Source organism: Coptis chinensis, chromosome 6 (assembly GCF_015680905.1).
Source record: "Coptis chinensis isolate HL-2020 chromosome 6, ASM1568090v1, whole genome shotgun sequence".
NCBI lineage: Eukaryota > Viridiplantae > Streptophyta > Magnoliopsida > Ranunculales > Ranunculaceae > Coptis > Coptis chinensis.
This window is the reverse complement of record NC_141461.1, coordinates 98,852,427-98,866,597: the sequence shown is the minus strand read 5'-3', so window position 1 is coordinate 98,866,597 and position 14,171 is coordinate 98,852,427. Positions and strand designations below refer to the sequence as shown.

The following is a 14,171-nucleotide window of genomic DNA, read 5'->3' as shown; positions in this document are numbered from 1 at the left end:
ATGTCCCTTTTGGTAGGATTTTAGTGATGGGATTTGTAACATACTCTTTTTTTCGCTGAACTACTCTTTTCTAGTTTAGATGAAAATCAGAAAATGCTTGCAGACAAACAAACAGTGTCACTGTGAGAAATGTTTCCACCCGCTCAATTAGCTGAATCAAAGTCTTAATTGGATTGAAAAGTATTGTATCCAATACATTGAAACATTTAAAAAGGGTGATCTTGGACATACCTATAAAAATACTCCCGTACCCCATAACTAAGTAAGTTTTTGCCATACCCCAATAACCGTTTCAATCCAATATCTCCCAAATTAATTTGAGATATTTCCAATAGGAATAAAGAAAGAGAAAAAACAAAAACACCGAGAGACTCATTCCAAAAAGAAACAACAAATAAAAAAATTGAAAATAATACTCTGGACTTTGAAGAATTTTTGTATTACTATAGCACACTGCACAATAAGGCTGAGTCCAATGACTCCCTATCCCTTTAAAAGTAGAGCTAAAGTCAACAGATTTTACTCTCTATCATTAATTTCCTCTTTATATAGAGAGTAAAATAGAGATAGAGAGTAAAATCTTTTGTATATATACATAGAAAAATAATGATAGAGAGTAAAATATGTTGACTTTAGCTCTATTTTGTTGACTTTAGTTCTACTTTATTGACTTTAACACTACTTTTAAAGGGATAGAAAGCCATTGGACTCAGCCTAAGAGAACTTCTAATAAAAGTGAAAGAATGTCCAAAAAACAAATTGTCTTTTTCCTCTTCTAGAAATTGCTTCAAATTTGATTTTTTTTTTCTTATTACAATCATGGACCAAAATATCGCCGATATATCCGATATATCGCCGATATATATCGGTATTTTGGTACACCGACATCGATATTTTCGACATATATCCATCGAATATAGAATCCTTTTTTTTCCAATATATATCGGAATTTCCGATATAAAACTTTATATCGCCGATATAATCGATATTTACGATATTTACGATATATATCGGTTGACTTTTTGACCATTTTTTAATATAAATCCGATATTTACAATATATTTCCGATATGTTTCCGATATTATATGTCCGATATTTCCGATATTTCTGATATTTTAAATAGTTTGGAATAGTGACCAAAATAATGGATATATCCGATATATATCGGTTTTTGGGTACACCGATATATTGATTGATATCGATATTTTGGGCCTTGATTACAATTACTTCTTCTTTATCATTGTAGAAGGGTTAAAGGAGTCTAGTAGAAATATATTAAATTGGAAATTTCTCAAGCGGAAAATGAGAAAGACAGCAAGAAATGTTTCAGCAAAGAGTAAGACGCATATTACCAATACAACAAGTGCTCGGAGTTCCAAAGAACAACAAATGATTTTACGTTCGTGGTGCAGCCTTTTGCGTTGAGATAAGGACCACTTCTTCACCCCTCACATCTATTACTAGTCGACATATCCGTAACGTGTATTCTTTACGCGGAGTGGAGCTTTTTACATTTATTCATTTTTTAGTTTGGGAAGACAAAAACGACAATGATAAATGATATTGCAGCAATCAACCACAAATATATTTTTTTGATTAATGATTATGTACTTCCTAAGCTTCTGCTATTCTTTATTCCATACCGCTGCCTTTATAACAAACTTATGTTGGTTTCTTTTGCACCAAGTCAACTAATGTATAACAAACTTCCTAAACTTATTCCTTTTTCCAGTATCTTGGCTGCATACTTCAAACGCCATGTTTTTTTAACACGTGAACCCATAAATCTAACCAATTTCTAGTTTTCTACCTACACTTGTTAGGGTCTAATGTATGACTAAGAACGTTAATTCTCAAACAATCTAACCAAAAGAAGATAGTCAATAGTCAATCTTTAACCAAGAGTTGATTGAGAATAAAATAAGGATTAAGTAGTATTACCCCCACTAGATGAGTCAATTAGGATTTCCTTCCCCTCTAGATGGGAAATTAGGGTCTCCCCCCCCCCCTCTCAAACGCCATTTTTTTTAACACGTGAACCCATAAATCTAACCAATTTCTAGTTTTCTACCTACTCTTGTTAGGGTCTAATGTATGACTAAGAACGTTAACTCTCAAATAATCTAACCAAGAGAAGATAGTCAATAGTCAATCTTTAACCAAGAGTTGATTGAGAATAAAATAAGGGTTAAGTAGTATTACCCCCCTCCCCAAACACACGGTTAACTTGGTTTGACTGTTAATTTTTATGTTAAATGGCTGAAAATGACATAATTGCCCCCACCTAATTAAAACCGAACATTTGTTTTTTAAAAATAATGAGGGCATTTGTGTAATTTTCAATTGCTTGACTTGACATTTAACGGTCAATCCAAGAGGGTAATACTAGTTAACCCATAAAATAATAATCAAGAAGTATATTTTACAAATCCTAACATAACCTTAAATAGGTCCAAACACAAACAAATCTATTTATATCTATATCTTAATATTAAAGCTCCCATAAAGGGTATTTTTCGAGCTCTATTAAAATTCCACGTCATCTCCTATTAAAACGGGAATTTTTCTTCTATTATAACGAGAATTCTTATCCTATTAAAACAAATTCTAACACTTCTAATTAAAGCGGGAATCCTTCTCCTATTAAAACAAAATCTCTTTTCCAATTGAAAAAACGGGTTTTTAAAACTTAATTAAAACTTTATTTAAAACAATTTGTTACAAAATTAAACGAGTTATCGACTAAAACGGTAGTCAATGGGTTAGAAAAAAAAAATTTAAATGTTTTCAAAAGAGCCGGTGCGTATGCACGAGCCTATAAGTTAGTCTTAATATTAAAGCTCCTACAAAGAGTATTTTTTTTTGAGCTCTATTAAAATTCCACATCATCATCTCCTATTAAAACGGGAATTCATTTCCTATTTATTAGATACTTCTAATTAAAATGGGAATCAATTTCCTATTAAAACAGAAATTTCTCCTCTATTAGAAAAAAGAAATTCTAACACACTACTAATTAAAACGGAAATCTTTTTCCTATTAAAACAGGAATTCCTTCTCTATTGAAAAGGAAAAATATAGCATATCTAATTAAAACGAAAATCATTATCCTATTAAAACGGAAATCATATTTCTAAATTAAGTCAACTATTAAAACGGGGTTAAAAAATGGGTTTATAAAACTTAATTAAAACAATTTGTTAGAAAATTAAAACAGGTTTTTAAAACTTAATTAAAATGATTTGTTATGAAATTACAATAGGTTAGCGACTAAAACACGAATCACGATTTGTTAGAAAATTTCTATATGCATATAGTTATGATTGTTGAACATGTTTTCAAAAGAGCGGTGGGTATGCATAGGCCTACTTTGTAGTAGTGACTAAAAGACCACCGAATAAACCCTATGAAAACAAAAGACTCGACCTAAAATAACTTATCGGCGTGTGCCCATGGAAAACATAGGCGTGCGCCCATCCATCACAATTAACATAGGCAGTTGAAATCTGATCATATGCGTCCAAGTACGCAATTGACATATCTTGAACGGCATCAGGGTCTAACCTCGCAAATGTATTAGTCGAGCATTATGGCATCTAGCCAACTTGCTTCTCTCCTGTGGCGGATCAATAGAGTCACTGAATGGGATGCATTCTGTCGCATTTTTCATTATAAATAGCAAGTGTAAAAGATTTGAACATAAAGACCTGCAGGTTGAAATGACTTCTAAAAGTGTATCAATTCTATTCATAATTTTAGCAATGGTATTATTATGTTCAAGTATTCACTTGGAAGCTCAGCTTCAGGTTGGGTTCTATGGAAAAACATGTCCGCTGGCTGAATTAATAGTGAAAGATGAAGTGAAGAATGCGTTTCTCAATGATAGCGGTATTGTTGCTGACTTTGTGAGAATGCATTTTCACGACTGTTTTGTTAGAGTAAGTAATATTACTTTCACTAGCTTGTTTTGTTAAAAAATCCATTACATTATGTATGTCTTTGTCCTTCTTGGGATGACTAAAGTCACTCGTCTGTTGATAGGGTTGCGATGGATCGGTACTCATAGACTCAACTCCATCCAACAGGGCAGAGAAGGATTCCATTGTGAACAATCCTAGTCTAGAGGGATTTGACATCATTGACAAAGCCAAGGCAAGACTTGAAAATCTGTGTAAAGGAGTGGTTTCTTGTGCTGATATTATCGCTTTTGCAGCAAGAGACAGCGTCAAACTAGTAAGGACGTGTGTGCACTGTTATTTCCATGTGTGTGTGTGTGTGTGTGTTTTTGTGTACATTTTCTCACTATATGTCTCCCTTTGCCACACAGTCGGTAGGGCTTGGCTATGATGTCCCTGCCGGAAGAAGAGATGGAAGAGTTTCGTTGGCATCAGAGACACTAACAGAACTACCACCTCCGACATTTAATCTCGATCAACTTACCGAATCCTTCAAAAAGAAGGGACTCACTCAGGAAGACATGGTTACACTCTCTGGTAACAACTCCACGTCATGGGACAATTAGTTTACACAATTAACAATTAAGTCCTAATTATAACAGAGCAGATGACAAGTGGTGTAGTAAATGAATACAACACTGCAGAAATGTACCGTAAACATGCAATCAACAATCATAAATGGAAATAAAGATATTTATCTTGGACTACTGAAGTGAAAAAGCCTTAAATTATATGGACAAGAAATTAGCACCATGAGTTAACTTTAATTTGATAACTTAAAATCATAAGAAGAAGCATTTTTTAGAACCTCGTGGGATAGCCTCTTATAGAATTATACTTAACTGGGAATATTACAGCGGCTTGAAAGTTGATGTACCCTATAAGTTTGCATTCTAGTGATCAATCAACTATACGTACAATTACCTCACTCTCATTTCTCATATTGTTGTGATGTTGCTTATGAACAGGGGCACATACAATTGGTAAGGCGCACTGTGCTTCATTCAGTAATAGACTCTACAATTTCAGTTCAACGACGAGCCAAGACCCAAGTCTGGATCCCAACTATGCAACCCAACTTAAGCAACAGTGTCCAAAGGACAGTAACGATCCCAACCTGGAGGTTCTAATGGACCCAACTACTCCAACCATCATGGATAAGAACTACTATGTCGACATTTTAGCTAACCGTGGATTGTTTACTTCTGACCAGACGCTCATTTCCAACCCAAATACTGCTCAGCAGGTAAGGCAGTTTGCGCGTGTCCCATTTCTCTGGAATGTTGAGTTTGCAGAAGCAATGGTAAAGATGGGTCAGGTGGATGTTCTGACTGGTACTGCTGGAGAGATACGTTTGAATTGTAGGGTACCTAATTGATGACAAAATCAATAAACTCGCGCTGTACTCAGTATGGATGATTGTTGTTTGTCATCCCAATATGTACTAGTTTATACGCACAATAAAACGTTGTGCCACAAGGCACCATCAGTTACTTTCAACTTTCAACTACAGCTAAATATTATTCATACTTTGAATTGTAGTGTAAAGAATTTAGATTACTTTGATTCCTTAATGCCGTTACATACTGCCCAATTTTCTAACCATACCAGCATAGAATTGTGTTTTACGTCTCTGTTGCGTTACTATTAGTTTTGTGACGGGCATACATGTCTTGAGATGTAGTCGTGATTCATGTATTTGCAGACGCTATTGAAAGAAAATCCTGCAACTGAAAAGTTTCCACTGGTTGGTCATCCCTCCTTCGATATATAGTTTAATTTATGCCACTTACAACAACTCGACCCAATTGCCATTGTTCAATTTGACCATGGATAAAAGGCTCTGCCTCGTAGTGGCCATATACTATTTGTTGATCCTTGAGCTCGTAATAGATGAATTACATCCTCCTAGATTGGTCATAAACAATATTAAAGGAGATCGAAGAAGATTTTCACGAGTAGAGTTAAGTGGTGTCATCTGCCTTGTGCTCTTCTTTAGAAATTTCACCTTCATTTCGCACTTTGGGCTCTTGCATTGCCTTCTTTAGGGTTTCCTTTATGTTCCGCTACGTACTCATCAATTGAACTGGCTGCCCAAAGTGCTGGATACCATTCACTATTGTCTCTCTCAAGTGGAAAGTTTTACATTTCATGCTTCTATTTCACGCACTTATTTGCTTGGATATACAAATCATCCAGCGTTTTATAGAGTAGTTCTTTCCCAGGACTAATGCTTTTCCAATTTGCCTGGCCAACTAAATATCATCTTGTAAGAATATATTCTACTGGGTCCTCAATCGTGAAATTTAATCGATTTGAGTCTTTAAACACTTCAACTCAATTTAACGTTGGAGAACTTTCATATTCCTTTTCATCCCATTGTATGAACAGAAATATACCCGGTACAGTGTACAATGACATCAGCCACAACAGAACTTTCATCTTAGAATATTATAGTACCGTCTTATGGGCACTCTCTATCTGCATCATTTTGTCTGTATTAGCATATTTGACCAATTAAATTTACAAATTAAGTTCAAATACATATCCTCAACAAGCTGCTATGAGCCCATAATCAGAAAATTTTCGATTAGAGAGAGAACCTTAACGCAATCCCTATGAATTTTGAAACACGTACAGGGTTACCATATAGCCTTAAGGCCATTTCCACATTCATCTTGGTTAAAAGAATCCTACATCGAAAATCATAACTTATGGAGGAGTGGAGGACTGCATCTCTAATATGTGAAACATTACGCCATCACCTATTAGTTAGACTGTTGAACCTAACTAACACACTCAAATCAACCTGACTTGTATGCATACTAAACCTCATTCAATAATGTTAATTTTCAGCAACTTCAAAGAAAATGAATCTAAAGGTAGCCACTATCAATGTAATCCAAATCTCCAATGAAGAACATGCGAATAGGAAAAAGCAAGAAGGATAATAATCTGAAGCGTACTTTCTCCCTAAAGGGATCAGGAACATGAACTTGCTTCCCTGGCCATACATCGATACCTGGAAAAAGATCATACATAGACGTGTGAGCGATGATCACAGAAAGTCAGAAACGAATTGTTACTACTTACTAACATAAACAATTTTTGATGAATTGTGTCATTTTGTTTCCTATCATTAAATCGTGTAATTTATAAGTTGAATTAAACTTCACATGCTGACATTTTACTCGTTACAAATCTACTTGAGGGAAAAATGTGTACCTGGAACTTCAGCGACATTAGGTACTGTATGGTGCCCATTACAAACGACCACAGCATTAAAAACCTCATTATCCACATTTCCATCTTTCGTTCGTGATCTCACTGCACATTTTCTTTGTTCCATCAACTCAACATATACGTCTCAAACTGAATCAACTCACTCAGTCCAAACTCACTCACAAAATCTTCCAAATAATGAAGAACTTCCCTGTGACCCGGAAACCTTCGTGGGTCTCTATGCCTTCTTCTTTAGCTATAAATGGGTAAGCTCTGGGTTTTAGAGTTTACCCATTTATAGCTAAAGAAGAAGATAAGCATAGAGACCCACGAAGGTTTCCGGGTCACAGGAAGTTCTGCATTATTTGGAAGATTTTGTGAGTGAGTTTGGACTGGGTGAGTTGATTCGGTTTGAGACAGAAGTGGTACATGTTGAGTTGATGGAACAAATGTGCAGTGAGATCACAAACAAAATCAAAGTACCTATCGAGTAAAGTTCCACCAATGGGGACTTCAAGTGAGGGAACAGGAGTAACTTAGGTTATTCTAACCCTGCGATCTGGTGTACCTGTTTTCCTAAAATAGACGTTATTAGTTTTAGGTTATTAGATCCTATCCTCTTCTCTTTCCATTTTTTTCCTTTTTGGGTAGCTTCAGGCCACCTGAGTAGAGATTCGATCTTTATTCTGATAACCATTTCGTCATGGCTTCAACCTCCTCATCCCACCCCTCTCTCTCCCCACCTCCTCCTTTTCTTTGGAGTTCTCTGTTTCATAACCGTAGCTCGTCTCTTCAACAACCACGAAGTTAAATAGTTGCGCACCCATCTTTGAAGATGGGGCTTCAGAGTTCCACAAGATATCATCGATGAAGGTATAAGTGAATGGAAGGACACGGTGGTAGGGTATTTCTTGGATAAGAGGTTGGATTTCCCTTTTGTGAAGAGTACATTGGAAAGAACTTGGAAACTCAAAGGTACTATGGAGATAACTACGGACAGGGAACTGTTTTTATCCGGGTTTGCTATGATTGAGGACAAACAAATGGAAGGTGGCCCTCTCTTCATTGCAGGCAAGATATTTGTAATTCGCCTTGGTCACCGAGGTTGAAGGACAAAAAGCAATATTCTTTCTTGTTCCTATCACGGGCAAAAATCTTCAAAGTTCCAAAAGAACTCGGACAAAGAATGGCCTCTCATATTTGACCCGGCTTGATTGGTGAGCCACTCTGTATGGATGGAGCTACATCGGAGAAAAAAAAAATTTGGACTTTGCAAAGGTATCGTTACTATTCCCTGGACTTCGACTTCCCGCATCGGTAAAGCTTAAGCTTGGGGGTAAACATGTTTTTGGATGTGGAGTATCCTTGGAAACCTCCATCTTGTACCATCTGCCGTCGGTTTGGGCATGCTACAAACAAATGTCGGCTTCACCACCTCAGTCCGGGTTCCTGGGGAAGAAATGCTAGAGCACAAGAAAGGACATTTCATTCGGGTAGCGACTCGATTCTCGCTTTTGTCTCTACCTCGAACTTGGAAATTTCTCGGTGCGGCTACAAATTCGAATTGTCGATTCGCGGCCCAAAGACAAACAAATGTCAATGTAGCTTCGCAAATGTCAATGAAGCTTCGCAATCGGACCAGCTTCTCGGTTGGCATCCTCGAGTTCATCGAAATTTGGACATGGTTGACACAAATGGTCAAGCAGAGCAACACCAACAAAGAGTTACTCCTCTTAACCAACTCTCAAATAGTAGAGAAATAAACATGTATGAAGGGTTAGTTGATGGAAATGAGGATGTAGATGGCGATCTCGGAGAGTGAATCGAGTTGTTTGGGGATACGTTATATAGAGGCTCCAACGATTGCATTGCCTAAGAGCACATCAAAGTTTGCGGCTTCGAGAATCAATGGACTACTTGTGAAGCCAAAAGAAGCAAAAGGATCCAAGAGCGTTCTTCAGGAGAAATAGAGCCTACACTTGCAATGATGAAGAAGGTTAAGTCGTTAACTAAGAACAAAAAGATGAGATATCTTGAGGACTACACAAAAGAGTTTTGGGATGACACTTTGGGACTCACTTATGTGTGTTGTGCTTGCGAAGGTTTTCTTTGTAACTATGAGAAAGCCGTTGAGACTCATCTTAGGAAAGATCATCCTAAGATTGTAAAGGAAATCATGACTAGGAAGTAGGATTCTTAGCTCTACTTTCTTAGGGTTCGATTGTAGCATGTCTAGTGATCTCAGGTGTGTTAGGCTTATAGTCTGTCGATTTGCGTCTATGTGTACCTCCTTTTAATGATCAAACTCTTAGGGAGATTTGTAAGGTTTACCCTTTTGTAATATAAACCGGTGGGGGTCTGCCTTAACCCCATAACTTTTTCAAAAAAAAAAAAAAGATGGAAATGTGTACCTGGAACTTCAGCGACATTAGGTACTGTATGGTGCCCATTACAAACGACCACTCAATTCATGGCTCAATTCTCAAACTCAATTCATGGCAACACTCCAGCGCAAGCCGAAGTGCAGTACCAAGTCCTAGAACCACCAGAACATACAGCTGCAAATTAAATTGCTAGAGATTGTAAACCACTATAACAATTTGGGAAGAGTAGCTATTTTGGTAACATTAACCACCTAGATTATACACAGAATTAAGTGATGGTCCCGATTATAATGTTGACTGGCAATGCAGAGACACCAAGAGAAATAGATATTAGCACATCCAACAACAGCCCACCAATAATAAGAATTGAAAACGCCACCCGACTATAACAGCCCTGTTAAAGAAGAATAGAGATTCAACAAATGCTTGTACGAATTACTATGAAGTATGAACTGAATGCGGATAAAATAGTTGTAAAATGTGCACAGTGAGTTCAACAAATGCTTGTAAAATTTACTAGTAAATTCCATAATCAGCAGTAATAGCCGTCTTACCCTTTCACGTTCTGGTGTAGTGCTTGGCCCCAGGGCCCAAAATATCGCCGAGATATCCGATATCTCGCCGATATATCTCGGTAAATTGGTACACCGATATCGATTTTTCCGAGATATATCCACCGAATATTGAACCCCTTTTTTCCGAGATATATCGAAATTTCCGATATGAAAGTTTATATCGCCGAGATAATCGATATTTCCGAGATAATCGATATATATCGGTTGACTTTTTGACCAATTGTTAATAATTTAATATTGAAATTTCCGAAATATCCTATATATCCGAGATATATCGGCGAGAGATCCGAGATATATCGGTGAGATATCCGATATTTTAGAAACTTTGGACTGGTCACCAAAAGAACCGAGATATCCGATATATCTCGATTTTTGGATACACCGATATATTAACCGATATCGAAATTTTGGGCCTTGCTTGGCCCTCTGAATGCTGGATCAACCCTCCAAACCCAATAATTTCTCTGTTTAGCAGAAGGGGAATATATAACGGATCAGAAGGTAGAAAATTTCAAAGAGGTGCTATATATCTCCTATAGTCACTTCTCACAGTTTAAAAGAAACATCTGCAAATTCTCATAGATTGTTTGTCCATGTTTCAGTAGTGTTTATTCTATTGGCAACACGAATTTCCTCCCTATTGAGATCATATTCCTTTAAGATAGTGGCCAAACTGTTTTGAACGTGAAGTGAACAAACTCTAGAGAACAAACTGACGTGCCCATTCTCAAACCAACACTCCTCTTATTCCAAAACAACTCTAGATTTTTTGTTTTGTTTTTGATTTTCGGAATAGTCCTTTTCAGTTTTCACATCATTATTGGTTTCATATGTGTTGTATTAGTATGGTTAGTTTAACTTTTGATTTCACGAACCATATTTTGCCAATATAGAATAGTGAACTGATTTGAATGATTGCAGATGGGTTGTATTAGTATGGTTGGTTTTATCTTTCAAGTTCACACACCATATTTTGCCAAACCCGGCCTACATTGAATCTATTACAGTACGTATGAGTGATTTTTTGCTCCCAGCGTTCTTGCCTCCAAGGGCTCCAAGCGAATTAATAGCCACACACGTATCACTAGTTCCACAAAGCAGAAGATTCTCAAAAGTTCTGAATTTACATGTTTGTCCCTCCTCCTAACTAAAAAGGAAAAAAAATACGAAATAAAGAAACGTACATGTATTCATTACTTGTGGGCGCTATCTCTTATCAGGGTTAGGATTTGGTTGATCCTACATCATCTTTGATAATCAAATATGCATTGTTACTATGTCAAACAACTAAGGAACAACCGAACCTTTTGAAAAATGATGTTATTACTTCTTTGGAAATTCAATAGGAAATCTGCAACAAAGTAGGATCATTGTTTCTCATTCAAATACTAACTTTAAACCTTGACAAACTTTGGGTATATGTTTGTTTCACCTAAATAATACTCATGCATAGGAAGTATTTTTTATGAGAGAGAAGTGTTCGTTTTTGGATTGGAGAAGAGAACTGGGAAATATGTATGGGAAAAAGATGAAGAGGTTCGATCTTTTTATCTTTTTGTTCAAATTCTTTTTTGTATTCCATCGCCCCGTTTTCGTCTTTTGATTTTGTTTTCCTTTTTTTTTAAGAAGGACAAATCAGTAAAACTGAAATTTTGATAATCTTAACTTCCCCTTTTTTGTGGAACTGGTGATACGTGTGTGGCTTGTAATTCGCTTGGAGCTCTTGGAGGCACGAACGCTGGGAGCAAAAATTCACTCAGTACGTATTGCACAAGCATAAAAAATTTCCTCATTTAATTCTCAAGTTCTCAACACAAGTTGAAGGAAGAAGGATCTATGTCAAAAGTACCGAGATACAAAGTTATTTAAATGTGATTCATTAATTAGGATATTCTCTTGTAGCCCAGGCCATTTATAAAAATATCGATCTGTTGCATCTTTTTGAAATATCCCTCCCAAGACACTGCGATTCACAAAAGCTACTCAAATCATATTACAGACGTCAACAAGCTCAAATAACTCAACCCATAACATCCCAAAAAGTAGCAGTGATCGGACCAGGCGTGTCAGGCTTAGTATCTACACGCGAACTCCGCCAAGAAGATCATCAAGTCGTAGTCTTCGAACATAACAACAAGATTGGTGGAACATGGGTATATGACCCAAACACAGATCTGGTAACAACTCCACGTCATGGGACAATTAATTTACACAATTAACAATTAAGTCCTAATTATAACAGAGCAGATGACAAGTGGTGTAGTAAATGAATACAACACTGCAGAAATGTAGCGTAAACATGCAATCAACAATCATAAATGGAAATAAAGATATTTATCTTGGACTACTGAAGTGAAAAACGAAAACCCTTAAATTACATGGACAAGAAATTAGCACCATGAGTTAACTCTAATTTGATAACTTAAAATCATAAGAAGAAGCATTTTTTAGAACCTCTAAAAGGTTGTGGTTGGCTAGCCTCTTATAGAATTATACTTAACTGAGAATATTACAGCTGCTTGAAAGTTGATGTACCCTATAAGTTTGCATTCTAGTGATCAATCAACTATACGTACAATTACCTCACTCTCATTCCTCATATTGTTGTGACGTTGCTTATGAACAGGGGCACATACAATTGGTAAGGCGCACTGTACTTCATTCAGTAATAGACTCTACAATTTCAGTCCCACCACAAGCCAAGACCCAAGTCTGGATCCCAACTATGCAACCCAACTTAAGCAACAGTGTCCAAAGGACAGTAACGATCCCAACCTGGAGGCTCTAATGGACCCAACTACTCCAACCATCATGGATAAGAACTACTATGTCGACATTTTAGCTACTATTAGTTTTACGTTACTATTAGTTTTGTGACGGGCATACATGTCTTGAGATGTAGTCGTGATTCATGTATTTGCAGACGCTATTGAAAGGAGATTTCCTTCACATCAGGAATTTGGAGGAGTTTTGTTTATGAACGACTATTTTAATTAACTTGTCACAATTGCATATTTGGAATGTCCTGCAACTGAAAAGTTTCCACTGGTTGCTCATCCCTCCTTCGTTATGTACTTTCATTTACGCCACTTAAAACAACTCGACCCAATTGCCATCGTTCAATTTGACCATGGATAAAAGGCTCTGCCTCGTAGTGGCCATATACTATTTGTTGACCCTTGAGCTCGTAATAGATGAATTACATCCTCGTAGATTGGTCATAAACAATATTAAAGGAGATCGAAGAAGATTTTCACATGTGATCCATGTAAATTTTCCATTGGAGTAGAGTTAAGTGGTGTCATCTGCCTTGTGCTCTTCTCTAGAAATTTCACCTTCATTTCTCACTTTGGGCTCTTGCATTGCCTTCTTTACGGGTTCCTTTATGTTCCGCTACGTACTCATCAATTGAACTGGCTGCCCAAAGTGCTGGATAGCATTCACTATTGTCTCTCTCGGGTGGAAAGTTTTACATTTCATGCTTCTATTTCACACACTTATTTGCTTGGATATACAAATCATCCAGCGTTTTATAGAGTAGTTCTTTTCCCGGACTAATGCTTTTCCAATTTGCCTTGCAAGCCACTTTCTCCTACATTTTACTTGTTTTGTCTTGAAGTATGGTATTAGACTATTATTTATCAATCTAAACTCAACTTGCATGAATTCCCATAGAATGATAACTATATATATTCATGTAACTGTAGCTTGCATTTGAGCTTTGAATTAAGAATCTTGGCAGGTGCATCTTTTGATGAAATCGGCTATATATAAAAAAAGAGAAAAAGAATTTAGTAGTAGGCTTATTTGTGCAGTTGTGTTAGATGTAACAATACAAACTTCTTGTGTTCCTATATACTTCCGTAGTTCTTACAAGTAACAGTCTCTTAGCGTTTGCAATGGTTTCAAGTAACAGTCTCTTAGCGTTTGCAATGGCTAGAAAACATCTAATGTCCACCAAATTTTACTATCATTTTTACCCTATGTGTTGGACTATGACATGTCCTTATATGGTTTGCGTTTCTTTGTGAATG

General features: G+C 36.5%; 1 protein-coding gene across 1 annotated transcript; it reads left to right on the top strand.

Moving 5' to 3' along the window:
• Positions 1-3,688: 3,688 nt before the first annotated feature.
• LOC147496021 (peroxidase 5-like) lies at positions 3,689-5,451 on the top strand. The gene is made up of 4 exons (XM_086567165.1): positions 3,689-3,938; positions 4,042-4,233; positions 4,328-4,493; positions 4,925-5,451. Exons 1-4 carry the CDS (start codon positions 3,720-3,722, stop codon positions 5,332-5,334), a joined length of 987 nt encoding a protein of 328 aa, XP_086423291.1. The 5' UTR covers positions 3,689-3,719; the 3' UTR covers positions 5,335-5,451.
• The last annotated feature ends 8,720 nt before the right edge of the window (positions 5,452-14,171 follow it).

Excerpts from the sequence above, each read along its gene's own strand:
- LOC147496021 (XM_086567165.1), top strand. The coding sequence starts at position 3,720 with ATGACTTCTAAAAGTGTATCAATTCTATTCATAATTTTAGCAATGGTA. Across the intron at positions 4,234-4,327 it reads CAAGAGACAGCGTCAAACTA|TCGGTAGGGCTTGGCTATGA; the intron begins GTAAGGACGTGT and ends TTTGCCACACAG. Across the intron at positions 4,494-4,924 it reads AGACATGGTTACACTCTCTG|GGGCACATACAATTGGTAAG; the intron begins GTAACAACTCCA and ends GCTTATGAACAG.